This window comes from Eublepharis macularius, chromosome 3, assembly GCF_028583425.1.
Source record: "Eublepharis macularius isolate TG4126 chromosome 3, MPM_Emac_v1.0, whole genome shotgun sequence".
Lineage (NCBI taxonomy): Eukaryota > Metazoa > Chordata > Lepidosauria > Squamata > Eublepharidae > Eublepharis > Eublepharis macularius.
Genome location: NC_072792.1, coordinates 180,597,962 through 180,624,152, shown reverse-complemented (window position 1 = coordinate 180,624,152; position 26,191 = coordinate 180,597,962). Strand labels below are relative to the sequence as shown.

Below are 26,191 nucleotides of genomic sequence, written 5' to 3'. Positions count from 1 at the left end.
TTTTCTCCGTCCTCCGCAGGCAGGAATGGCCGGGAAAGGGCAGGGGCGAATGATCCCCCTTTTAATGCTTGTGCAATCACGAGCTTTGCAATCGAGAGGGGCGGCATTGCAAAAAGGCCGATCTGCCGGGCCCTTCCTCCTCCGGCCCCTCGCACGGGCTCCCCGCATGGACCGGCCCTGCCTGCATCACAATCCGCCGGCGGCCCCGCCCCGCCTCGGGCAGGTGTTATAAATGGCGGCGCGGTGGAGGCAGCGGCTCCTGGCTGCGAAGCCGGTGCGAACTGCTGGGCGCTGCTGCGTGGCATGGATCGGGAGCTCCGCGGTCCCTGAAGCTGATCCGCGGACGGAGCCATGAAGACCATCATCGCTGCCTACTCTGGAGCCCTGCGAGGTAGGCCGGCTGGCGGGCGGGCGGAAGGGAGCCACCCCCCTTGCTGATGGTTGTCAGCTCGCAGCTGGGAAATCCCTGGAAATTTGGGGAGGGAGCGCACCATGCGGTCCACCTCTTGCCTTTACTTCCAGGGGAGCTGATCTCGGTAGCCAGGGAGATCAGCTGTAATTCCGGGAGATCTCCAGGCCCCACCTGGAGGCTGGCACCCCAAGCGTGGGGCGCAAACGAAAGCTACAAAGATCGCTTCGGATCTGGCGATTGCAGCCCAAGATCGCCCCTGCTGCCGCTTCCCCTTTGGCTTTCCTGCCTCTGGATTTGGCATTGGGGAGGGTCAAGGAAGGCAGCCCCTCCGAGGGTCTCCCGGGGTAATAACTGCAGGCGAGTGGGGCGGGGGGGGGGGGCTGTCCTGCTGCAGAAAAAAAACCCAGCCGGGAGCCTTGCAGTGCCTTGGAGATGAGAAACCCTCTTGGGGGACTCCTGGTCACTGGTTTACTTCTGCAGAGAAAGAGGGCTCCCTTCCCTTTTGGGTGTGTGTGTGTGGGGTGTGTGTGTGTGTGTACCTGAGAATTGCTTTTTGAAATCTGGGAGGGAGAGGGAGAGAAATTGCTGCGTCTCTGTGGCCGGATCTCCTAGAGAAAAATGGCTCGTTCCCCCGCTTCCTCCACCATGCTGCTGCTTGCGATTCTCTGTGTGTATATAATCCTGCCTTTCCCCTCCTCCTCTTCCTTATTATCGCTATAGTTCCGCTTTGCCATCATAATAAGGGCTGCCCGGGTTTTGAGTCCAGTGACACCTTTGAGATCAGCGATGCAGAGGAGTTAGCCGTGTTAGTCTGTGGTAGCAAAATCAAAAAGAGTCCAGTAGCACCTTTAAGACTAACCAATTTTATTGTAGCATAAGCTTTCGAGAATCACGTTCTCTTCTGCTACAATAAAATTGGTTGGTCTTAAAGGTGCTACTGGACTCTTTTTGATTTTGAGATCAGCGAAATTTTTAGCATCAGGTGGGTCGCTCTGTTGGTCTGCAATGGGAATGCAAAATCCAAGTCCAGACTAACTTGATTTCCCAGGAGCTTTAACTCTCCAAAGCTCACACCCTGGGAATCTGGTTGGTCTTAGAGGAGCAACCGGACTCGAAGATTTTTTGATGTGTAAGCTTTCGAGCGTCCAAGCTCCCTTCTTCAGATGTCTGCATCTTGCACTGCCTGGCTCCTGGGCAGGGAGAGCATTTGCCCCACGGTTCAAGATTCCAACCCTGCAGTATTTTGTCAAAGGAGCCCTGTTCTCTTTGGGGTTTGTTGTCCGGCTGTTTCTGCTGTGTCAGGCAACCCATATGCAAGCATTGCTTGATTTCTGTCCTTGGTGTGGTTTTAGTTGCCTGTGAGGGTGTGCGTGTTTTGCTCACAGTCCAGTAAGACCAAAAAGATCAGCAAAATTTCCATGGAATAAGCTTTTGAGAACTTGACGCTCGAAAGCGTATACCCTGGAAATCTTGTTGATCTTTTAAGGTGCTACGAGACTCAAATCTTGTTCTTCTTCTGCACACCAACAGGGCAACCCATCAAAAAAATTTTGCTTACCGGTCAGATAAATACACAGAAGAGCGGTCTTATCAGTAACTCTTAGCTAGTTGAGCCAAATCGAGCCTTCATGTTCAGAGGCGTCTATCTCTCAACGCAAGATGCTGGAAGACAGCCCTTCTTGCCTTGTTAGTGAGGTTTTCTTGAAGAATCTCAGACTGCTGTTGGTAACAGATCTTGGGTTGGATGGACTTGATCCAAGAGAGTGCTCTTTTTTGGCCTTAAGACAGGGAAGCTGTGGAGGGTTTGAATTTTGGATGTATTGGTGAAGTCGTGTGAAATTTCTAGAGAAAATCGTGAGAACTGAACGTGTAATGTATAAACCAAGCCTTCTGTGGGGCTGGCTGTTCCTTCCTCAGGTATATCCCAAAAAGTGTGTGTTGCCTACACTTCTGTCCCCAGATCTGTAAAATGCTTTCCTGTCTGGAAGAACTGGGCAATGCATTTCTATTGCATGTTCCTTCGCTGCAGAATTTAGCAAGCGTTTTTATTGCTTGTGCATGAAGAGGGAGAACCTATGGCTTTGCATCTTGGACAGTAGCTACTTCCTAGCGCTCTGTACAGACATCTCCCCGTCAAACTGTTCACATTGAGGAGGTGCCTCAACAGTTCATTCAGGAGATATGTTGGGCTAGCGTTAATGTAGCCAGCTTTAGAGCTGCACAGAATCTTTCTTCGAAATGCTTTTGCTACTTTATAAGCTGCCTTTCCGCTTTAAAAAAAAAAAGTTCTTGGGGTGGCTCAAATTAATAAAATATGCATTTTAAGTCTATATGAAGTATTTAAAATGGATTTCTGATTTATGTTGTAGGATTCATCTCTCTTTAAAACTGCATAGGCTTAAATCGTCAGAGCATAGAACTAGCAATAGTGGAATGGAATATCTCTTAGCACTGTGACTACAAATAAAGCAAATAAACCAAAACAAATGAAAATTAAAAAAATAATTTAATTTTTAATTAATTTTTTTTAATTAAAAATTTTAAAAATTAAAAACAAATCTCTGTATTAAAATAATTTTTAAACTTTTATTCTTTTCTCTTCTTTTCTTTACTTAACCATTTCCCGTTCCTTTCTTTATTCTTTTTTCCCTTTTCTCTTCTCACATTTTTTTTTATTTTTCCCTTCAATGGGATTTTGATCTCTATTAAAATTTTAAAAATGCAAAAAATTAAAAACAAATAAAGATAGTGAAATTCATTGCCGGTGCCTGTAATGAGGGCCAGATGGCTTTAAAAGAGGAGTAAGGCAGATTCATGGGTGAGAAGTCGATCAGGGGCTGCTAGCCATGGTTAGTGAAGAGAGCCTCCATAGGCAGAGAGAGTCAACCTGTGAGTTAGTTATCAGTGCTGGGGGGGGCACCGTGGTGGGGGGGCTGGCCTCTATGCCCTCTGGGACAACTGGTTGGCCACTCCATGAAACAACATGCTGCTGGTCTAGACGAACTGCTTTTCTGCTCCAGCAGGGCTCTTAAGTTCTAATAGGTTGCTAAATGTCCAACTGGTTGGATTCCTACCTTTCCCCCCCATCCTTAAGGTCTTTAGAAGTGCCCTGGGGGTGGATCCAGCCATCTTCCCAGGAAACTTTTTACAACTTAAGTGGCTCTTCACATAATTTGGAGCAAGGCTTCATCCCTGAGCCAAAAGGAAAGTTGGACATCAGCATTTTAATTAGGGAACAAGAATTTGTTCATGGGGAGTGGTTAGGATAAGGGTAGGATCTTTTGCTAAGAACCACTTTACCTGTTACTGCGTTGGAGTAGCATCTTCCCCATGCTGGGGGCTCCATGAAGGACCAAAGTATCGTTTTATGTGGGCCTCATACAGACGGAGACCTCCCCTCCCCGCATAGGCCCACAGTTCCATAAACCCCGCTGGTGGAGGTAAAATGCTCAGGGAAAGCTCTTCTATGCACAGGAGGGAAGGAGTTGGGAGCCCCTTTCCCTCCAACTTGAGAAAGCAGCTCCAGTGACTGAACTCGGGGAAAGAAGGGGGGCGGAGGAAAGTTGTCTCCTTTATTATTTGGAGAGATTTACCATGAAATCCTAAGCAGAGTTGCTCCGGTCTAAGCCCATTGATTTCAATGGGCTTAGACTGGAGTAACTCTGCTTGGGATTTCCTTATGGGTTGTAGATCCAGAGGAGTTGGCCATGTTAGTCTATAGTAGCAAAATAGTAAAGAGACCAGTAGCACCTCTAAGACTAAGCAACTTTATTGCAGCATAAGCTTTCGAGAGCCACAGCTCTCTTCCTCCGACGCATCTGCCGAAGAGAGCTGTGGCTCTCGAAAGCTTATGCTACAATAAAGTTGCTTCATCTTAAAGGTGCTACTGGACTCTTTACTATTAATGTGTTGTGTGAGCCTGAGAGAGGGCGAGCCACCGGAGAGTGGTGAGATTTCGTGGCTGTTGGGCAAGTGAGATTTCTGATCAGGATTTCTGTCCAGTCTTAAAAACAAAAGCCTGTTGTGGTTGTGAATTGGCTTACGGTAACAGTGCTGGGAAAGGGGGTTCTTTACCCTTCTCCCTCCTCCAGCGATTCAAATCCAAATAGTCCATCTGAAGCTGTTGCTTACCCCCCACCCAGAGACATTGCATGTGTACATACTTCACACAGGATGTAATTCCTCCCATGGCTGCTTTGAATTTTTTATGAAAATTGGGCAAGAGAATCCTGATTCTCAAATTGCAGTTCCTTTGACCTTCCATCTTGGCTCATGCGCGGACAGCGTGTGTCAGTTGTGCTAAACCATAAACCCTTTCCATGCATCATAGGGTCCCCATGGCAACATTATTTCGTTGCCCTTGCGCAGATGCTGCCAAAGCATGCTTTCCCCCCCCTCCTCCGGTCTCATTCTGGCATTGAATATTTCCTGGATTTGGGGCTGGTGACAGCGCAGAATGAAGCATGCATAGCTACATGGAGTACAGATATTGAGTGTCCTAACTATTGATTATATTGTATTTTTTGCTCTTTGAATGTCCTAGCTACTGATTACAGTGTATTTGCTTGCAGTATGTGTAATCCACCTTGGATCTCGGTTCCAAAGGCAGGATATAAACAAACAACAACAATAAAGAATGGGTTACATCAGTGCTTAGTTCTTGTGGCTCTTCTTACATGTCCAGGATAGGGCCATCGCCACCTTGGGGTCAGGTAGCAATTTCCCCCAGGCCAGTTTGGCTAGGGATCCTGACGGTGTTTTGCCATCTTCTGGGCATGGGGCAGGGGTCATTGGGGCAGTCAGGAGGTAGTTGTGAATTTCCTGCATTGTGCAGGGGGTTGGACTAGATGATCTTAGAGGTCCCTTCCAACCCTATGATTCTGTGGTTAAAGAAATGATTAGTCATGCTCCTTTAGACCATGATTGTGGATCATCTAAGTGGCTGTAGTGACCCTTTGATGCAAGGAGGAGAAACTCTTTTCCAGCTATGGCAATAGCTCTCTCAATTTGTAGGGTTGCCAACTCCAGCTTGGAAAATTCCTAGAGATTTGAGGGAGGACAGAGTCGGGAGAGGGGAGGGACCTCAGCAGGGTATAACGCCACAGAGACTACCTTCCATTTTCTGTAGTCGCTGATTTCTGTAGTCTGGAGATCATTTATAATTCCAGATCTCCAGGCCCCGCCTGCAGGTTGGCAACCCTACTCAATTGCCAACCCTGGATGTGCAGGGAGCAGCAGCATTTGGGCCCAGAGGCTTGGCAGCAAGTTATTGTGGGGGGAGTGAATGGGATTTGGTCTACTCACGGGATTTGTGGCAAAACTAGTTGCTGATCCGGGTGCTGTATGGGGGGGGCGGGTATGAGAAACTGCTTACTGGGATGTGCAAAGGCTAAAAATAGAGCACCGAGGGGGAGATCTGTCACAGCCGCACGAAGCCCAGGGGTTCTGCAGCTGTCAGCTGCCCGCAGGGTGCTCTTTCCTTCGAGACTCACAGCCAGCCGGCTGGCCTTTGGAATTTCTTAAGGCTTTTGTGTTTTTTTAGCTAGGATTGCTCTTTTTTGGTGACAAGCCCGGATGCACAGTGGACCTGTCAAGGAACTCTATTTAAATTAGGAAGCAGGGCGGCTGGCTGTAGACCCTTGCACAGTAGGGGATCGCAGACACTCATGGTTTCCCCCGTTGGCCTCTAAAAATGCCCCTCCGCACCCCAAACTCAATTCCCAGTCCGTCGTCCGGCTTTTCAACCTCCCGTGCCCCTTCAAAATTGCCATTCCAATTACAGAAGCGTGGCAGGGGCCAGACGTGGTAGCCTGCATTTCTGGGCGCCTCTCAGAGCCGATGCCCCCGCAGGGTACCCTTGCAGAGAGTGCTGTTGGCATAACATTTTGCCGCTCAACCCTGATTTTGCTGTACTTGAGATAAAAGGAGGCACCATTGTTCCTTGCTTTCTTGGACTCTTTGGCTTCCTCTGGTCAGCAGCACCGAGATTGGGATCTCCTTGGGGCAGGGACCTTTCGCTTTTCCCCATATGCTGCTTGAAAAAACACAATATCCCTTGCTAATAGGTTAATAATGCTACATTCCAGCAGGTCAGGTCTGGCAACTTTTGCAACAGCCTCCCTGTGAGGTAGGATCCTTAACCCGTTTGACTGTCGATCACCTTTCCTTAATGGGATGCTGTAAAGGAATGTCAGCCTGTGAAGCTTTTCTTGGCAGGATCTTGGAGGGTTTTTTTACATGGCTGGAAACAAGCAGGACTCTGTTGGTTCGAGCCGGAGGGTGGCGGCTGGCAGCGGCTTCTTGTTAGCGGCTTGCAGCGGACCTTGAAAGAAATCATCCATGCAAATTGAGCTTTGCGGTGGTTATATGTGACCTTCCTCACTAGGGGACTGTGGAAGGCAGAGGCATAAAAATGATTGATATTGTTCTCCCTCCACGTCCATCTAACTGAGACGTCTTAAAGACTAGACTTTAAAAATAAGCCTTTATCCAGGGCAGGGGCGATTGAATGGCTAAGACATCCTCTCACCTGTCGGGCGGAGTGTAAAAGTGCAACTTTCTTTTTTTGGTTCTGGTCTCCGCTGGTGTCTGTCGGCTCACTCTCGCTTTCTGCTTTTGGCTCAAGGCGCTAGATGCGTGCCGGATATCTCAAATGGGATGAGGCTTCTCCTGTAGGACTGCTGACTAATGGCTGAACCTACTGATTTAGTTGATTAAAATTTGCATACATTTGCATATGAAAGAGGGATGCTTGTGAAGGAGAAGCACCTGTTTTATTTTTTAAATGTTGGTGCCCTTCGTCTCTCTCATATTTGACCGGTTTCTGTACTATGCATCTGACGAAGAGAACTTGATTCTCGAAAGCTTATGCTACAATAAAATTGTTTAGTCTTAAAGGTGCTACTGGACTCTTTTTGACCAAGCTGGGGTATCTCTTTTAAAGTCCATATAGTTACTTGTCTTGCAAATAAGAAAGCTCTGCAAAAAAAATCTCTGAAAACCTAGTTAACCTGGGTTTGGTGGAAGGTGCCATCAAATTGCCGCCGACTTACGGCAACTCCTGCTGGAGTTTTCAAGGCAAGAGACTAAAATCAGAGGTGGTTTGCCGTTGCCTGCCTTTGCAGAGTGGCCCTGGTTGTCTCCCATCCAATTTCAAACCAAGGCTGACCCTGCTTAGCTTCTGAGATCTGATGAGATCTGGCTGTTCTGGGAGGCACCTTTTAATCAGGGGACTGCAATTCTGGGCACTCTTACCTGGAAATAATTTGGGAGTGACTTCTGATTAAATATATATAGGAGTCTATTGTCAAGGCACTGTGTATTGCAGTTTCACTTATATAGTGCTTATAACAACAACATTCGATTTATATACCGCCCTTCAGGACAACTTAACGCCCAGTCAGAGTGGTTTACATAGTATGTTATTATTATGCTCTCGACAATCACCCTGTGAGGTGGGTGGGACTGAGAGAGCTCTGAGAGAGCTGTGACTAGCCCAAGGTCACCCAGCTGGCTTCAAGCGGAGGAGCGGGGAATCAAACCTGGCTCTCCAGATTAGAGTCCTGCTGCTCCTAACCACTACACCAAACTGGCTCTTGACTTTCAGGGTTAAGTTTCTCCTATTTGGGTATCCCTGATCTGACTTCTTGCTTGATAGAAACACCTCAGAAGGAGCTGGGGGAAGTCCTGCTTGAGCACCTCACTGCAGCCCTTCAACCCCTGATTCTTCTAGTGTAGAGTTGCCAACCTCCAGGTGGGTCCTGAAGTTCTTCCCACATGACAATTGATCTCCAGATGACAAAGATCTGTTCCCCTGGAGGCAAGGGCAGCTTCAGAGAGCGGACTCGGCGGCATCTCATCTCTGCTGAGCTTCCTAAACTCTGCCCTCCCTAAGCACTACCCCAAGCACTCACAGAAGGTGTGCGCCCCCCGCTGGCCAGGTAAGTGGGGGCGGGGTGGGGGGCAGGAGCGGGGGATCCCTGCCCCCGCCGGGGGTCTGGCATGCCTAGTGTGACGGCCCAGCCCTCCAGAGGCCTGGGAAGGCCCACCGTGGCAGCCTGGCCCTCCGAAGACCTGGGAAGGCCCACCATGGTGGCCCAGGCCTCCAGAGGTCTGGGAAGGCCTGGTATGGTGGCGCGGCCCTCTGCAAGCAGTTTTCTAGAGCCCATTGTTTTCACAACGGGCTTGGTTGTTAGTTTACTCATGTAACCTCCAGCCCCCCCCCCTCCCCAGTTTTCATCCAAGAAAATCTGTTTTTAGGTTGTAGTCTTCCTCAATTGAACATATTGTACTTGCTGGGTTACTTGGAAAATCCTCTTTAGGAAGGGAGCCACTTCCCTATATCTCCAGACAGCATAATCAGAGTGGTGTGTGTGAGGGGGACCTTTCCATGTTTCCTTGGCTTGCTTCCCCTCTGTTTGACCTGAACGGAACTGGGGAAAGGACCTGAAATGGGGAACGCTGGAGGAAGAAAGATTTGTATGATTGCAGGGATTAAGTTTTACTGAAGGCGGCAGAAGAACTTCTGTGGTCAGGCAGGCAGCGCTCTGGTCCTGTTTCTCCTACTGAGGCATCTGCAGTGTCTAGCTAGAATGAGCCATCGGTGTGCTGAACCCAATTGGTGTGCTCCAAGTTCTGGCACATCAGCATGGAGGCTGCCGGGTGAGCACCCAGTTCTCCATTCCTTCAAGAACTTCCTGACAGTTAGAGCGATCCCTCAGTGGAACAGGCTTCCTCGGGAGGTGGTGGGCTCTCCTTCTTTGGAGGTTTTTAAGCAGCGGCTAGATGGCCATGAGGCAGCAATGCTGATTCTGTGAACCTGGGCAGATCATGAGCGGGAGGGCAGGAAGGGGTTACATCAGTGCTTACTTCTCGTAGCCCCTTCTTACCCACAGGGCCGGATCAAGGGGGGCAGGGGGAGTAGCCTGCCCCCGGCGCTGCTAAAGAGGGCACGGCTGCCAGCCACAGGGAGCGCGCTGCGGTTTGCCACGTGACAGGCTGAGCGCAGGGTTGAGAAGCCCTCTCGCCTGCCCCGCCGATGGGGCAGCTGCCCTGCGCTCAGCCACCTGCGTGGCAAGCCAGCTGCCCCAGCGCATGCCTGTGCCACTGCCGCCACGTGGGCAGCACACCTCCCGCCCCTGCATGATGACGTCACGGAAGTGATGTCATCACACAGCACCGGGAGTGCGCGTGATGCACATGCGTGCAGAGTGCCAGACAAGAGTTGCACTGGGCGCTGGCAACCCTAGATCTGGCCCTGAACTTACCTGTCCAGGGTAATGCCAATTGCAACTTTGGAGTCAGGAAGCTAATTTCCCCAGGCCAGTTCGGCTAGAGATCCTGATGGTGTTTTTCCATCTTTTGGGCGTGGAGCAAGGGTCACTGTGTGTGTGTGTGTGGGGGGGAGTTGTGAATTTCCTGCACTGTGCAGGGGGTTGGACTAGATGACCCTAGAAGTCCCCTCCAACCCTATGATTCTATGATTCTGCTTGCAGGCCACCTAATTTCATCCTTCATGCATCAGATCTGATTTTCTGCCCCACCTCAACACACACCTGTCTATGCAACAAACGCCAAAGTAGTTTTAACTACCAGGGGGTCCAAATCCAAAGCACAGATTTTCTGAAAGTTCACAGACATTTTTTTAAAAAATGGGATGCCCACATATGTACAGTGATGCAAGTCTTACACCAAAGAATCCCATGCTGTCGCTGCCCCAGTGAGAAACATCACAACAGAACATTGGCAATAGCCTGAATTCTCCCTAGAAGCTAAAATGACAGAACTTTGGTCACATCATGGGAAGAGCCAGTTTGGTGTAGTGGTTAAAAGCGCGGGACTCTAATCTGGAGAGCCGGGTTTGATTCCCCACTCCTCCACTTGACTCCAGCTGGGTGACCTTGGGCGAGTCACGGCTCTCTCAGAGCTCTCTCAGCCCCACCCACCTCACAGGGTGATTGTTGTGGGGTAATAAATAACACTTTGTAAACCGCTCTGAGTGGGCATTAAGTTGTCCTGAAGGGCAGTCTATAAATCGAATGTTATTATTATTATTATTATTATTAAGACAAGATTCTCTGGAAAAGTCAATAATGCTAGGAAAAGTGGAAGGCAGCAGGAAAAGAGGAAGACCTAAAACGAGATGGCTGGGCTCAATAAAAGAAGCCACGTCCTCCAGTTTGCAGGATCTGAGTAGGTCTGTTAATGATAGGACGTTTTGGAGGTCTTTCATTCATAGGGTCGCCATAGGTCGGAGGCGACTTGATGGCACATGACACACACAACACTTTATAGTCTACAGAGCTTGATTTCTAGCAAACGGGTGCTGGGACGCAAGTCTATTTATACAACGACCCCCTCGTCCAATCTTCTTTTAATCTCTGCTGCCTGAAGACTCTTGTTTGGGTAAGGGATATTATACTGAAGTGGCTTTACGTGATCTTCCCAGCATATGTTCCAGCATGAGTTTCCCCAGTCCTTTCCTCCTTACAATGATGAGTTTAAATAGGTTGTGGAGGAGGGGAGGAATTTCTATAGCTGTTTTGAAACACCCGTTGCTGTTTTATGCTCTTTGGACCTGGGGCTGTAATATCCCTAAGGAACTGGAGCCAACAGCCTCTGAATTGCAAGGAGGTAGAAATTCTCTTGCGATGTAGAAGCAGTAGAGAAAACTTCACATTTTGGGGGAAGCAGAAGGATCTGTAATATCAAAACAAAAAAATATTTTGCAGCTGCATGGATATTGTTGGTGAGTTTATTAGCAAATAAAAGTGGAGCATTTCGCACATACAATTTTAGAAATATGAGCACCTTAGTTTTGTTTGAATGAAACTGCAAATAAAATCGGATCGCTACAGTCCACTTCACCCTATAACTAATTAAGCGCATGCCTTGGTGTTTCCTATCAGAGAAGAAAGGTAAAATAAAAGTTGATTGCGGAAACCATCAACTTTGTAGGAAACAAAAGGTCTGTTTGTATTTAGGAATAGTCATCATATGGTTGCAGGATTAAGGACTTTCACCCGATTTGGAGCCCAGCTTAACACTGAAAACATTGACCCTTTCAACAGAGTATTAACCCAGTCATATTAACCAAGGACAAAAATTAGTTGCATTTAAACAGTGCTCGTGTTTTTGACAATAAGTCCTATATGACCTTCTCATACCCAGGAGTTAGCATTGTTTAATGCTGCAGATTTGTGCATAGGCATTTGGAGTAAATATAAAACCTTCTCTTAAAGCATTTTGCTCACTCAGTATTTCACAGGAGGATTTTTTCCAATATTTGCCAGGATGTGAGAGTGCAACATATAATGAGTTGATCCTAATTCTTCACCACAACTCTACGAGGTAGACTAGGCTGAGAATGCCGGGTGCAAGAGCACCCACTGAATTTCATGACTGAGTGGAGCTTCAAAGCCAGTTCTTCGCAATCTAACCTGTTGCAATGTGCCTGCTTTTGGACTGTACCAAATACCGGTCTACTTCAGCAATGTGCGCATTCTCCCTCCTATAATGCTGGAACCTACAGGCACCCCAATTAAATGGATTAGGCAGCAGATTCAGGACAAGCAAAAGGAAGTACTTCATAATTCACTAGTGGAACTCACTGCCACAGGATAGAGCCGTGACCACGAGCTTAGGGTTCCAAAAGGGATTGGACAAGGATAGGTCCATCAGTGTTCATGAAGATTATGAACTCCAAGTTCAGTGACAGGATCCCGCTGAGTATCCTTTGGCCTCCCCAGACCTAATCCAGCGCTGCAACCACAATTAAGTTTCTTATATTTACTAACCCCACCTTTTGGAGGCCATCTCAGGTCATCGTGGAGAATCCCTCTCCTGGCGCGACTTCCTTATCGGTAAAGAGGAATAGAGAGAGGAGGAAGCCATAAACTCAAAATGAGTTCAAATATTGACTCTCCAAAAATAAGTGCTTTGCGGGCTGTAAATGGCGCACAGTTTCGAGTGGGGAAGAAGTGGACAAGACATAGGAACTACTGGAATAATGATGTCGTTTGAAGAAAGCTGAAGAGCAGGGGTTGGGAGAGCATTTGGCGTTCTCTTAGAGCCAAGCTACAAGTGACGCCTTACACAGGTTGGACGCTTGTCAGCTTCCCTCAAGTTTTGATGGGAAATGTAGGCATCCTGGTTTTACAGCTTGGCTCTCCATTACAGCTGCAAGACCAGGATGCCTACATTTCCCATCAAAACTTGAGGGAAGCTGACAAGTGTCCAACCTGTGTCAGGCGTCACTTGTAGCTTGGCTCTTAGCTGAAAGACTGCAGGTTACCCAAATAACTCACTTGCTTTTACCCTTCTCCACACTCTGCTGGCAAAAATCTGGATTTTATCCCACCCTTTCAAGGAACTCAAGATGGATCTTCCCTTCTCCAGTTCAAGGGTGTAATTTAGGAGGGGCTGTGCTGAACTGGACAGAGATTGGACTAACACAGAATCTCGTTTTCCGCACCAGGCAACCAAACACCCCTGGAAGGCTCTAACGGAATCCAAAGCTTTGCTCTGTTCTCTGCCCCCCTCCCCAAGCAACTGGTATTCAAAGGTCCAAATCCTTCGGCCTAATCCTGCTTCGCTTCGCTTTGCTTAGCAGCTCATTGATTTATAAGTCTTGAGTGGCAGAAATACTTGTTCCTTATCTTTTTTTGGATGCAAGGGTTAAAAGGACTGAGACATATTTTGCAATTGCTGAGGTTAAATTTAGGATCCTTATTGCTAAGCAAAGGCTGAGCCAGGGTTTCTGGAGCATAAGGGGACCTAATCCCCCTTTAAAGCTCTCGAAACCAGCTGCCATTCCTTAATAACGCATTGAATAAATACTTCTCCTCCCCTCCCCCCCCGCCCCATCTTGTATATGTTCTCCATTAACCTCTGGAAGTGTCCCCAAGTGCTTGTATTTCAGGGGGAAAAGTTCTCATCAATTTCCCTATCCCATGCGTAGTTTTTATAAGGCCTTTCCTATTTTCTCCCTCATTGTCTTTAGTTTATTTACGCCCTTTGTCATCTACCTTCCTTGCTGAGACTCAAGGCAGATTACAGGGTGTAACTCAAACACAATCGACAGAATGGGACATCCAATTAACAAGCAATAAGGTTTGGATTGCAGATCTTGGAAATCAGAGCTGAAACAAAGCTTAAGTATTAACGGGACCCGTTAAACTATGCAGAAATTGCATCACAGGACTGTACTTATAGCAACATCAAGTACATGTGATATGCACAGTAGTATAGTCCACAGTCCCTATACCTTTAACCAAAGCATTTTTCTGAAACATTTTGTTACAGGACAGCCCTGTTGCCTTTATTAAAAAAGCCCACCTGATTAATTCGGTTTTTGCATGGTGGTGGAGACTGCCCTCAAGTCATAGCTGACCCCTGAAGGAGTTTTCATGACTAACAGAAGTGGTTTGCTACAGCCTGCCTCTGCGACTCTCAACTTCCTTGGAGGTCTCTCATCCAATTACTAACCAAGGTCAACTCTGCTTAGCTTCTGAGATCTGGTTCACCTGGGCTATCCAGGTCCATAGTCTACTGAAATCCAGGAGGGATGGCGTTTCCCTGGTCTCATCAGGCAGGCCGATCCATAAGGGGGGGGCACAACAGAGAATGCATACGTATGGGCAGTAGAATTGCAGGATTTGAGTCCAGTGGCACCCTAGACACCAGAGGTACAAACCTTTGAGGGGCCCAGCTCCCTTCTTCAGTAGGGATTGAACTAGAGGCTTTAGTATCTGAAGAAGGGAGCTTTGATTCTCAGAGGTTTGTACCGTGTACAGGCAGTGGTTGATTTTTCCCATTTGCAGGGTAGCAGCTCCAGGTAGGGTTGCCAGCTCCAAATTTGGAAATTCCTGGAGATCTGGGGAGTGAAACCTGGAGAAAGTGGGGTTTGGGGAGGGAAAGGACCTTGGCATGGCATAATTCCATAAAGTCCACCCCCCAAAGTAGCCATTTTCTCCAGGTGAACTGATCTCTGTGGCCTGGAGACCAGTTGTAATTCTGGGAGATCTCCAGCCACTACCTGGAGGCTGGCAACCCTAACTGCAGGAGATCCTGCTCCAATAGCTGTCTCCCCCCTTGAAATAATGAAAAAGGCCTAAATCGCATTAGCTTTCTGTACTCATTCTGCCCTATAAGTGCAGAAATCCACTCCAATGATGTTAGCAAAGCCCTGTCTCCCTGGCTTTTTCTTTAGAACTTGCTCAGAAATTTGGAAGAAACAGCCAGCTCCAGGCATGGCAAGACTTCCTCTTTTCAGGGGCTGATTTTTTTAAAAAAAATTTGGTGCTTTTCTGACATCTGATGGCGTAATTTTGCTTTGTGTAACTCATCTACTGGGGAAAAGTATGCAGCAGAATGTGTTCGCCTGGAAACAGCTGGCTCTAAATCGTTCTTGCTTAATGAAATGCTGTTTAGCTGAAAAATGTGCCCGCAATGGGGAAACGACACCTCCCCCTCCTCCAAGCCAGCTGGTGTGGTTGGCCCAAGGTCACCCAAGGTGAAGATTCGAACCCGGGTCTCCCAGACTCTAGTTCTGATGGTCTAATCGCTACACCATGTTGTCTGGCTCATCACAGAACCTGACTTCGGATAACACAACAAACTGAATGTTTTGATCCGACACTTCCGAAACCAATCTCTGCTCTGTGTAGGAAGGGCTATAATTAACAGAACACCGTGAACGCTAACAACAAGCAAGCAAGGAATTGTCAAGGATATTTATATCTCTCTGTGTGTGTATTTGGTAAAGTGCAAGGAAAAATAAATATATTTGAATTAAATATGTACGGTTTTTGCACAATAATTTCATAAGTCACAATTCACAATTCCACAAGTCTCATTTACAGTAGAAGATAGGCTGGTGCAAAAAGTCAATGCGAAATAGCAGAGAATCACAAGCCTCTATAAATATCCCTACTGTAGTAGGAAATTTTACTTCATTTAAAGTCCTCATGCACTTTAAGTAAATGAATGAATAAATGCATAAAATGAGTGGGACAGCCATGTGTCTTCTCTCCTTCTCCATTCATAAATAAGTTTCAAAAAACATTTGCAAAGTCCAGCTATATAGGAATTCATCCAAAAGGTCCAAGAACCACATGAGGAAGACCCAGTCCATCCGTGGTTGTGGCCGTTTTCACACTGCTTACGGGACGTGGAACATCACGCCAAGCTCCCGGAATGACAGCGTCTTCCGGGCACGATTTTGCGCAAGTACTGCTGTTCTCACACAAAATTGTGCCAGAAAGACGCTGTTGTTCCGGGAGCTTGGCGTGATGTTCCATGGCCGGTAAACAGTGTGAGAACGGCCAATCTCTGTTGTTACATACTGGGTAGGAAGGGTGCAAGACTGCAAGTATCAATAGGAATGTGTGAGCACCGTAATAAACCAGCTTTGTTTTCAGCAAACTCTTGAGTCCAGAGCCTTTCAGTCAGTCTTTCTCCCAGGTAGTTAATAGAATTTTGGATTCCTAGAGACCATAAACGTAAACCACCAGTGAGTAAACAGTCTGCACTGTTCTCGAGGCGTCCTTTATAACCTTCTGCATGTTTTACAATGCTCTTCTAGGAGGAGTTACTCCAGTCAAAGTCCATGGAAATAATGCAGTAATATCCCCTGAGATTGCACATTTATATCTCTTTGAGAATCTCAGCTCACTTTCTGAAGCTCCCAAGCTAGCCCCCATTTAATTTTTCTGAGTACCTGTGGTGTGGAATTTTGGCTCTGTGTTCGAAATCTGACCCACCCAGAAGTGGGGATAAGTTTCCTTGTGGCCTCCTTGAAGGACCTGATGGCCTTTGTTAATTCTCAGCACTGCTCAAAAGTGATGAATAGAGCTGGGACTTGGGAAAGGCTTCAAGTACAGATTGCACAAACTTGAAAAATGGCCAAGGGTAATTGGTAATGGGTAGGGGTTTATAGTTGTGAAACTTGATGTTCTTCGGAAGGTTTGAATTCCCATGAAGTGCTTTGGGGTCTGTTGTGGTTTTTGAATGCAGGGACATTCAGCCTTTGATTTCAGGTTGCTCAATGTGGGTGTTGCTCAGAGCTGTCCAACACTCCTGAATACAGTAGCTCCTTGCAAAAGTTACAGAGAACACTTACAGTCTGTGTATAGTGTACCCTTGCTTTTCTCTATGTGCATCGGCTAATCCTAACATTGCATTCAACACATGTACAGCTGAACTTTTGCATGTTTGTCCAAAATAGAAAAGAGTCCAGTAGCACCTTTAAGACTAACCCACTTTACTGTCGCATAAGCTTTCGAGAATTAGAGTTCTCTTTGTCAGATGCTCTGACGAAGAGAACTGATTGGTTGTTGTGGATTTTCCGGGCTGTATCGCCATGGTCTTAGCATTGTAGTTCCTACAATGCCAAGACCACAGCGATACAGCCCGGAAAACCCACAACAACCATCGTTCTCCGGCCGTGAAAGCCTTCGACAATATATAGAACTGTGATTCTCGAAAGCATATGCTACAGTAAAGTGGGTTAGTCTTAAAGGTGCTACTGGACTCTTTTCTATTTTGCTACTGCAGACTAACATGGCCAGCTCCTCTGGATCCATGTTTGTCCAGGTACTGATCCCTGGTTCAGTTGGTCAAGCGAATGCATATTGGCTTTTCCTTATAAGCAGATGTATGCATTTCTGTTCAGGATGTGCATGTGTTCGCTGTAATGTATGGTTTCTCTGAATGAGTGCTGCTTACAGGTGGGTGAACTGCCCAGCCTGCAGTCCCTCCATTGACTACCTATTAGTTACCATGCTCAGTTGAAGATATTGGGTATCACCTTAAAAGCTCTTCATGGCCTTGGTCTGGCATATCTACGGGACCACCTCCCTCCCTATGTCCCTCCACGGCAGCTTTGCTCATCTGAACAGGGTCTCCTGCAGGTGCCAGGCTGCACATGGGCGAAATCAACAGCAGCCCGTACATAGACTTCCTCTGTGGTGGCCCCCTACCCTGTGGAATGGCCTGCCTGAGGAGGTCAGGAGAGCCCCCACTCTCCTAGCTTTCTGCAAACGATGCAAAGCTGAATTATTCAAAAAGGCTTTTTACTCAGAGAGGAGGGCTGTATTGTAGGGAGGGGATCTCAGATGCTCCGCTAATGAGTTAGGGACCACAGACTTCACCACTACACTGTATAGGATTCCTGCTAATGCTATGTCTTTTGTGAACTTGTATCTATTTACCCTATGGCATTATTTATAGAAATATTCTTGATATTGACTGTACCAGGGCTTTTTTTCTGGGAAAAGAGGTGGTGGAATTCAGTGGGTTGCCCTCGGTGAAAATGGTCACATGGCTGGTGGCCCCGCCCCCTGATCTCCAGACAGAGGGGAGTTTAGATTGGAATCTAAACTCCCCTCTTTCTGGAGATCAGGGGGCGGGGCCACCGGCCATGTGACCATTTTCAAGAGGTTCCGGAACTCCGTTCCACCGCGTTCCTGCTGAAAAAAAGCCCTGGACTGTACTACTCTCATGCTGTGTAATCTGCCTTGAGTCTCAGTGAGAAAGGCGGACTATAAATGACATAAATAAATAAAATAAAATTAGTGGGACAGCCACGTGTCATCTCTCCTTCTTCCGCATCAGGCAATATACCCCAATAGGGTCGGGACTCTAACCTCCACCAAGGACTTCATGGCACAGAGAAGGGGGGAAAGAGCTTTGAGCCGGTTGCTTGCCAACTGTAGAGCAAGCGAGTCTCTCTGCTAGGACGGCCAGATGAGAAGGAGAAGGGCTCACCTGTGTCTTTGGCCTGGTTGCGCAGAAAGGATTTTGGCTTATATCATGTGCAAGGGAGAATCTGCACCCTCTGCAAGTCGTTCTTCATCTTCGTTCTTCTGTGCCTCCACACATGGGTGTGCCGCTGGTTAATATCTGTAAGGCAGCTACGTGGTCCTCTGCTGACACGTTTGTTAAACACTATGCTATGGATGTCAATGCAGAGCAAGAGGTTTCTGTAGCCAAAGCTGTCCTCCACTCCCTGTTTTCCTAAAGGGGTGCTGGAGGGTATTGTTGTAATAACTGACAATGACACTTTGTGTATATATGTATATATGTATATATTTATTGAACAAGTTAAATGTTACTGTACAATGCTTTATTTCTTGGTCCTGGTACTAGGACTGTTGTTATATAATAAAATTGAGTTGGATTTCACCCCACCTTCCTTATTGTGTGAAGCTTGGTACTCTCCCATGTGTGGAGGCACAGAAGAACGAAGATGAAAACAGGGTTGACATACCTGTAACTTATGTTCATCGAGTTCTTCTGTGCTGACACACAACCCTCCCTCCTGCCCCGCTGTGAATTCCAATGCACGATAATTTGAGGATTATAACAAAATGGATGTTTTAAAGGATTATGGCTATGTGTATTGGATAGTGGCGGCAAAGGAGAACTGAGGGAAGGGACCGTTGGTCGCTGGGAAGACGTGACCGTTTGGGCAGGAAAATGGTCGCTGAGGCACGCGACAAACGGCCCCTTCGGAGCTATAGAAGCGTTAAAGAATTCTCCGGCGGCTCCTGACTTTTTCTCCTGACTTTCTGGGACTTTGCAGGACCCGTGCCTTGCTTTGCAATCGGCTGTCCTAAATGCCACATCATACTCTTGATTTAAAAGAAGCAAGAGAGCCTTGAAACTTTCGTTCGTCTGCTGCAGGAGAAAGAAATGGCAGAGGTCAACTGTGCATAGAGTACGGATGGCTCTCTCCTCAGTTGGATGAGGCATCAGGCTTGCAAGCTAGAAGGCGACTTCAGGAGATTGTCTTGAAACAGACGTTGGTGTTTTAAAGGAGTGTGTCCTCTTGAAGTGTGAGAATACCCTCAGTGAAAATGCTTGGGCCGGATCCTCTTGTGCGCATGGCCACTTCGCAATATGTGCTCATAAGCTGCTTTTCCACTTATGGAGATCTGGCGTGGTGTAATGGTTAGAGCGCCCTGGACTGCAACTGGGGAGACCTGGGGCCGTGGGGGGAATACAGTGTTTGAAACTGACTGGAGGAGAACTTGGGCTGAGAGTATGGCTGGTCTGGCCTACCTCACAGGACAGTGGTTAGAATAAAACGGGAAAGGGCGCACCCTGATCTCCCTGGAGAAAGGGTAGGATAAATATCTACTAGATTTGGCAAAGAGGACGTGGTTTGTTTCTTTTCTTCCCAACGAGGACCCAAAGGGGCGTGGAAAAATACAGTTGTAGCAAATGTAAATAAAATAGGCTACACAGAATATCCTGGACTGGTGCGCCAAGGCCATGGGTTGCCAGGCCTTGATCTTTGTGACTCTTGACCCTGGTCATTCCTGTAGCCTTGATAAATACCTGGCTACAAGCCATCAGGCTCGATGTGTCCTGAACTTGGGTAGGTGTCTGAGATACATAGTAAAAAGGCTGTCCCTTTAACTTCTGATGGTCCAGGAAAGCAGGTAGGATGTGAGAATCTCAAGGATGACATAGTTGACATGTAAAGGTAAAGGTAGTCCCCTGTGCAAGCACCAAGTCATTTCTGACCCATGGGGGGACGTCGCATCACAACATTTTCTTGGCAGACTTTTGTTACGGGGTGGTTTGCCACTGCCTTCCCCAGTCATCTACACTTTACTCCCAGGAAGCTGGGTGATCATTTTACCGACCTCGGAAGGATGGAAGGCTGAGTCAACCTCGAGCCGGCTACTTGAACCCGGCTTCCGCCAGGATCGAACTCAGGTCGTGAGCAGAGCTTGGGCTGCAGTACTGCAGCTTATCACTCTGCGCCACGGGGCTCTTCGGTTGATATGTATGGTCACAATTACTCAGACTATTGCTGTTTATTTTTGCCCACAGAATATGTATATGTATTTCCAAGTGTGATACAGTCGACTTTATTTTATGATATGTTAGCTTTGCCCAAATGCATTTATTATACCGAATTAAGTACCTGCAGCGGAAGCAAATATGTTTGATACTTCTTCTTTGCTGTGGCTGGTAGGAAATAAAAATGTTTTGAATACCAAAAGATCCATGGGTGAAAAGTTCACTCTTTTGGCCCCCTATGTCATTGATTCCAGAGGCAGCTGTTACGTTAATTTAAAAATGGATGAAACAGACCACTAACTTGATGGCCTGCTAGATTGGGAGGGGTCTCCCTCCGACCTAGGGTTGCCAGCCTCCAGGTGGTGGCTGGAGATCTCCTGGAATTATTTTCAACTGATCTCCAGACCAGAGAGTTCCGTTCCTCTGTAGAAAATGGATGTTTTGGAGGGTGGGCTGTATAGAATTATACCATGCCGAGGTCCTGCCATCTTCAAGCTTCACCCACCAAATCTCCAGGAATTTCCCAACTTGGAGCTGGCAACTCTACGACTGTTTGCCAGACTCCCTCCCCCCAAAGGCGGCATTGCAAAAACAACTTTGAGATCAGTTAAACCAGAAGCACTTGGAACTCGCCGTGTGTTTGGGGAATCTGTCAATGTGTAACTTCTTCTCTCCTCTCCCTTTTGCTTACAGAGCAGAGAATCTGCTTGTAAACAAAGGCTGGTGTTAATGGTTGTTCTCCATAGACCATCTGATCGCAAGTTCAAATGGCAGGCAACTCTTCTTTTAACCTTTAAAAAAAAATTGGACTGGGATCCTGCCGTTTGGGATTATTTCCCCCCTTTTTTGCTTGTGTGGGTTTGGAGAGAGTTGTGGCTCTTTTGAAGGTCGTTCACTGCATCCTAAACGGACGTTCGCTGGCCGGGTGACACCGCCATGCCTCCTTGGTCACTTGCAAATAATTTACTCGCAAGGAAGTCTGTCCTCTTATTTCTGGATCGGATGTCGCTCTGCTATTCAACTCTCCTTCTTTGTGGAAGGAAGTTGAACAGAAGAACACTGGGTCTGACTGGCTATTTAGCTCAGCATCCAGTTTCCCCCAGTGGCCAGTGTGATGCCCAAGAAGACCTGCAGGCCAGGGGCACAGAGGTCAAAACCTCCCTTGTTATTGGCCAGCCAGCAACTGGCGTTTGCAGGTACACTGCCTCTGAACACGGAGGTTTTATTTTAGCCAATGTGGTTTTCAGCTGTTGGGCTTTTCCTGTATGAATTTGTCTAATATCCTTTTAAATCCATTGCTAGATCATGCAGTAGTTAATTCCAGGAGTTTAATTATGCATCCCCTTCGTTACCTTTTGGGTCACTTTTAATTGGAGATGCCGGGTGCTGGCTCCAGGCTGTGTTTTCTCCACTCGATAGCTGCAACACGTTGGAGTCCTTCCCGCTGCCTTAATAGCAGGAATTCCAATAGCCTCTCCCTTGAATTAAAAATTGCATATGGACTTTCTGGGGCGATGGAACGTGATCTCCTTCCTCGCCAGCTTTCCTGATCCCACTTTTCATCCTGGGAACTCAGGACAGAGTACACGGCATTCATTTACGCAGTATTATCCTCACAACAGGTCCCAGTTGGAAGAGGAGGATTTAACGCTGCCCCTTTCCTCAGATTTCAGAGGGGGACAAACCAAAGAGTTAGAAAGATAGAAAGGTCAGGGCACTCTGTTTACTATTGTTTACTGCTCTGACTGTCCTTTAATATGCAGATTGCTATTCTCAGGATTTCGTCCTCCTGACTTCCTCCCCCTCTCGCCTTCTCTTCTTGGCTTTCTCCTCTCTCCTTCTCCTCCCTCCATCTTGGCAGCATGGGTGCAGGCTTTGTCCTGCCATCCGTGCCCATCCTTAGACTAGATAAGTAGTTAGGATCTGTCTCTCCTCCTTTCCTATCAGAATATGGAGTTGCTGCAATAAAGAACTCTCATTTCTTTTCTAAATATAAAGCAAGTGTATGATTTAGTATTTTCATTCCTGCACACACACCAGCCAGCAGAACCAGCTCACAACCACCTATAATCATGTTTCCTGTGCCACACGATAGACTCTGCTACCAGCTCAAACATGGAATCCTTTAATGATTTATTTATCAGTCCCAGATGTGAGTTTCATGGTCGGACAGAGTTTAAGCCTGGATATCCCTGGTTCTAGCCTAGCATACTAACTCACTGTAGGTATTACATGACATACCCCCTTATGTTTGCCTCCAACAGTGTATTGCGACCCGCATGCTCACAGCGGAGAGATGTACAAATTGTGCTTGTGCTGGCATTTCAGTTTAATTCTTACACTTTAAGGGCACCTGTCGGTTGGTTGATCACTATGCGTTATTTTACTTCTGAGGAGGACTCCTAGTGGGACGTGCGGTTACCAACCCTCTGTTCTTTTTGTCTCCAGGGAGGGGCTCCAGTATCCTGTCGGCTCTTCAGGATCTATCCTGGGTCTCAAAGTCCAAAGTCGAGAAACAACTGCAGATTATATCGGTGCTGCAATGGGTCCTTACTTTCCTCGCCATGGGTAAGTCAAAGAGGGCCGGTAGGACCGTTCAAAAAGAGATATCTGGGTTTGGGTTTACACATTGCAGGAAACGTGGCTGGCTGCTATCCTGTCTTCCCTCAGAGTCGCTGAGGCAGGCGTGCTTGGATTTCTCTTCTGTCTAGGGTTGCCAAATCCAGGTTTGGGAAGTCCCTGGAGATTTGGTAGTAAAGCCTGGAGAGGGGGTGGTTTGGGGAGGAGAGTGGAGTATAATGCCGTAGATCCTACATTCCTAAGCAGTTATTTTCTCCGGGGGGAGCTGATTTCTGCAGTCTGGAAAAAAGTTGTAATTCTGGGAGTTCTCCAGGTCCCACCTGGAGGTTGGCAACCATACTGCCTGTTATCCCCACATGGGTGGAGACATGCACTCTGCCACGAGTCTGGGGTGGAGGCCAGTGTGCCATTTCTTGCTACCGGTGGTCTGTGCTGTGGACAACTTGTCCAAACCCTTCATGCATTAAAAAACGTTGTAAATGGCCACACTGGCTTCCATAAAATCCAGAACAAGAAAGCCAAGCCCGTGAAATGCCATTCATTAGGGCCAACCAAAATGGTAGAAATCTCTGCCAGTTTTCGAGCTCATCCAGAATTCTGTTACAAAAATTTTAAAAATGAAGCATCTGTCGAGTCAGAATTTGAATCCAGGATTCCCCACAACGTTTATATCTGAAGCGCCTCTCCTAGAACCTGCGTGCAGCAGTGTGTACAGTTTTAAAATGTATAAAACAGTAATTTGAAATGCTCACCAGCAACCAAATGGCCCAAACACTCTTAGCCTAGCCTACCTTTTAAGAGGTTAGATGGCCACCTGACAGCAGTGACGATTCCAAGACTCAATATGATTTTAGGTAGATTGGGAGAAGGAGGGCCTGAAGGGATGAGCCAGGGCGAAACTCTCGAGGCCCTTTCTTACATGCCCAGGGGAATGCCGGTAGCCACTTGGGAGTCAGGAAGGAATTTTCCTCCAGGCCAGATTGGCTGGGGGTTCTGGAGATTGTTTGCCTTCCTCTGGACATACTACTAAAAGGAGGGATGCCGTGGAGTACCAAACCAGGAGGATAAGAACACAAAACTCCTGCGGTAAGAATTAAGGTATTTAAAGTGCACCATGCAAAGAAGCAATTTCAATGTACGATGTAAACGCTACTTACAGTTCAGTCCAGTACAAGATAAAGAATGCAATAAATCTTACATAAAGTGCAAATGCAAGATGCATATACAGTTTTTACAAAGTGCAACCGTACAATGAAAAGTTCCTTCCACAATATTGCAATTCCAAAATCTATATGAGGTACACTTAAGAGAAGAGAGTAGGGAGGGTCCTTCCACTCCCCTACTGGGGTGTGGCACAGTCCTCAGAGCCTCTGCAGGGCCATTTTCACACTGCTTACCTTCTCTTGGAACGACCCGGAACATCGTGCAAAAAACGTGGAAGATCGCATTTTCTCGTGCAAGATTTGCACGACGTTCCGGGTCGTTCTGAGAGAAGGTAAGCAGTGTGAAAATGGCCCAGGATGGTTTTTAATCCTCTGTTCTTCTCAATAAGAATTAATGAGGCAACGCTGTAGAGGAGGGCCACCAACGTTGGTGTGGACATGGTCCAAAAGCTGCTGAGAACCACTCAACAAGCGCTAGCAATTCTCGTTAGTAGTTGTATCTGGGAACCCAGTGTGGATGTTGATTGTGGAGAAAGGAATACACTGGAAGGGCAAATTGGCTGAATTTGAAGCCTCTTGATAAAGCCCTGCGAAACAGGAGAATTGTTTATCTTGTACTGGATTGAATTGTAAGTAGTGTTTACATCATACGTTGAAATTGCTTCTTTGCACGGTGCCCTTTAAATACCTTAATTCTTACCGCAGGAGTTTTGTGTTCTTATCTTCCTCTGGACATACAGCAGGGGGGCACTGGGGGATTGAGGGGGGGGAGGTAGCTGTGAATTTCCTGCATTGTGCAGGGGGCTAGTCTAAATGACCTCTGGGGTACCCTTCCAGCTCTATGTTTCTACCTCACAGGGTCGTTGTGAAGGTAAAATGAGGGCGGGGAGAATGATTTAAGCCACTTGGGGTTCCCATTGGAGATAAAGGTGGGGTATAAATGACTTAAATAAATAAAACTCATATAGAAGTAAAAAAAATAGGATAGAGTGATAACACAAAAAAATAAAATCAAGGCCTAATCAAAAGCTATAAGTCAGAGCCAAGCTACAAGTGACGCCTGACACAGGTGGGACACTTGTCAGCTTCCCTCAAGTTTTGATGGGAAATGTAGGCATCCTGGTCTTGCAGCTGTAATGGAGAGCCAAGCTGTAAAACCAGGACGCCTACATTTCCCATCAAAACTTGCGGTAAGCTGACAAGTGTCCAACCTGTGTAAGGCGTCACTTGTAGCTTGGCTCTCAGAAAAACCAGGCAAAAAGGACTACGATTAATTTTCAGGAGGTAAAATGGCCAGGGGCAAAACAACTCCTTGCCTCCATGGTATGGCGTTCTCCTTTGTACGTGAGAGGGAGGCCATGAAGGGATGAGCCAGTGCAAGAATCTCGAGGCCCTTTCTTATATGCCCAGGGTAATGCCTATCACCACTTTGGGGTCCGGAAGGAGTTTTCCTCCAGGCCAGATTGGTTGGGATCCAGGAGGGTTTTTGCCTTCCTCTGGGCATAGAGCAAGGGACTCCAGGGGAGGTGAGGGGGGGAGAGCTGTGAATAACCTGCATTGTGCAAAGGGTTGGACTAGATGATCCTTGGGGAACCCTTCCAGTTCTATGTTTCTATGTGTCCCGCATGGGTCTGGCTGGCGCAATACATGCAATGAAAGATGCATGTCAGAAAAGTTGGGCTGCCCAGAGGGAAGGTGATGGAAAGAAAGTACGGGACATTCAACAGATAAGCAGGAACCTTGAGGAGGCAGGCCAAGGAGGCTTGAAGGGGGAAAGGGCGGGAAAGCCCAGAAACTGAAGGGAAGATCATCGCGGTTTTATTTCATTTATATGCCTGCCTGTGGTGCTTACCAGAGGAGGAGATTCGGAAGAAGCTTTGAAGCAAATGTTCTCAAGGCTCAAGGCCTTGTTGTTTTAAGGATTATCTTGTGTTGAAGTGCCTTGGGGGGTCCTCTGTAGTTGCCTGGAACCTTTCCAAAATGGCCCCTCCCTCGGCCTAGCCTTTCTTTATCTTTGAATCACTGACTGCCCACAATTGTGAGAATGGGTGATACAGTTTATGATGAAGGGTTGTTGGTGTGACCCCACAAGTCACTCCACAAGTGACTCCACAAGACCCCGCAAGTGACCCCACTCACTGTTATAGCACTATTGGTTGCATATGAGGTAAATTTGGGTCCCTTTTTTCTGTTTTGACTGGACAGATAAAACACAGGTAAAGGC

The 26,191-nt window shown here is 47.2% G+C and overlaps 1 protein-coding gene across 1 annotated transcript in view; it reads left to right on the top strand.

Moving 5' to 3' along the window:
- Positions 1–273: 273 nt before the first annotated feature.
- The window catches only part of DGAT2 (diacylglycerol O-acyltransferase 2), a 54,976-nt gene continuing 29,058 nt past the window's right edge, over positions 274–26,191 (top strand). The window contains exons 1-2 of the mRNA XM_054973075.1: positions 274–391; positions 22,673–22,792. Coding sequence (XP_054829050.1) covers positions 352–391; positions 22,673–22,792 — 160 coding nt within the window. The 5' untranslated portion in view covers positions 274–351. The remainder of the gene's footprint in view (positions 392–22,672; positions 22,793–26,191) is intronic.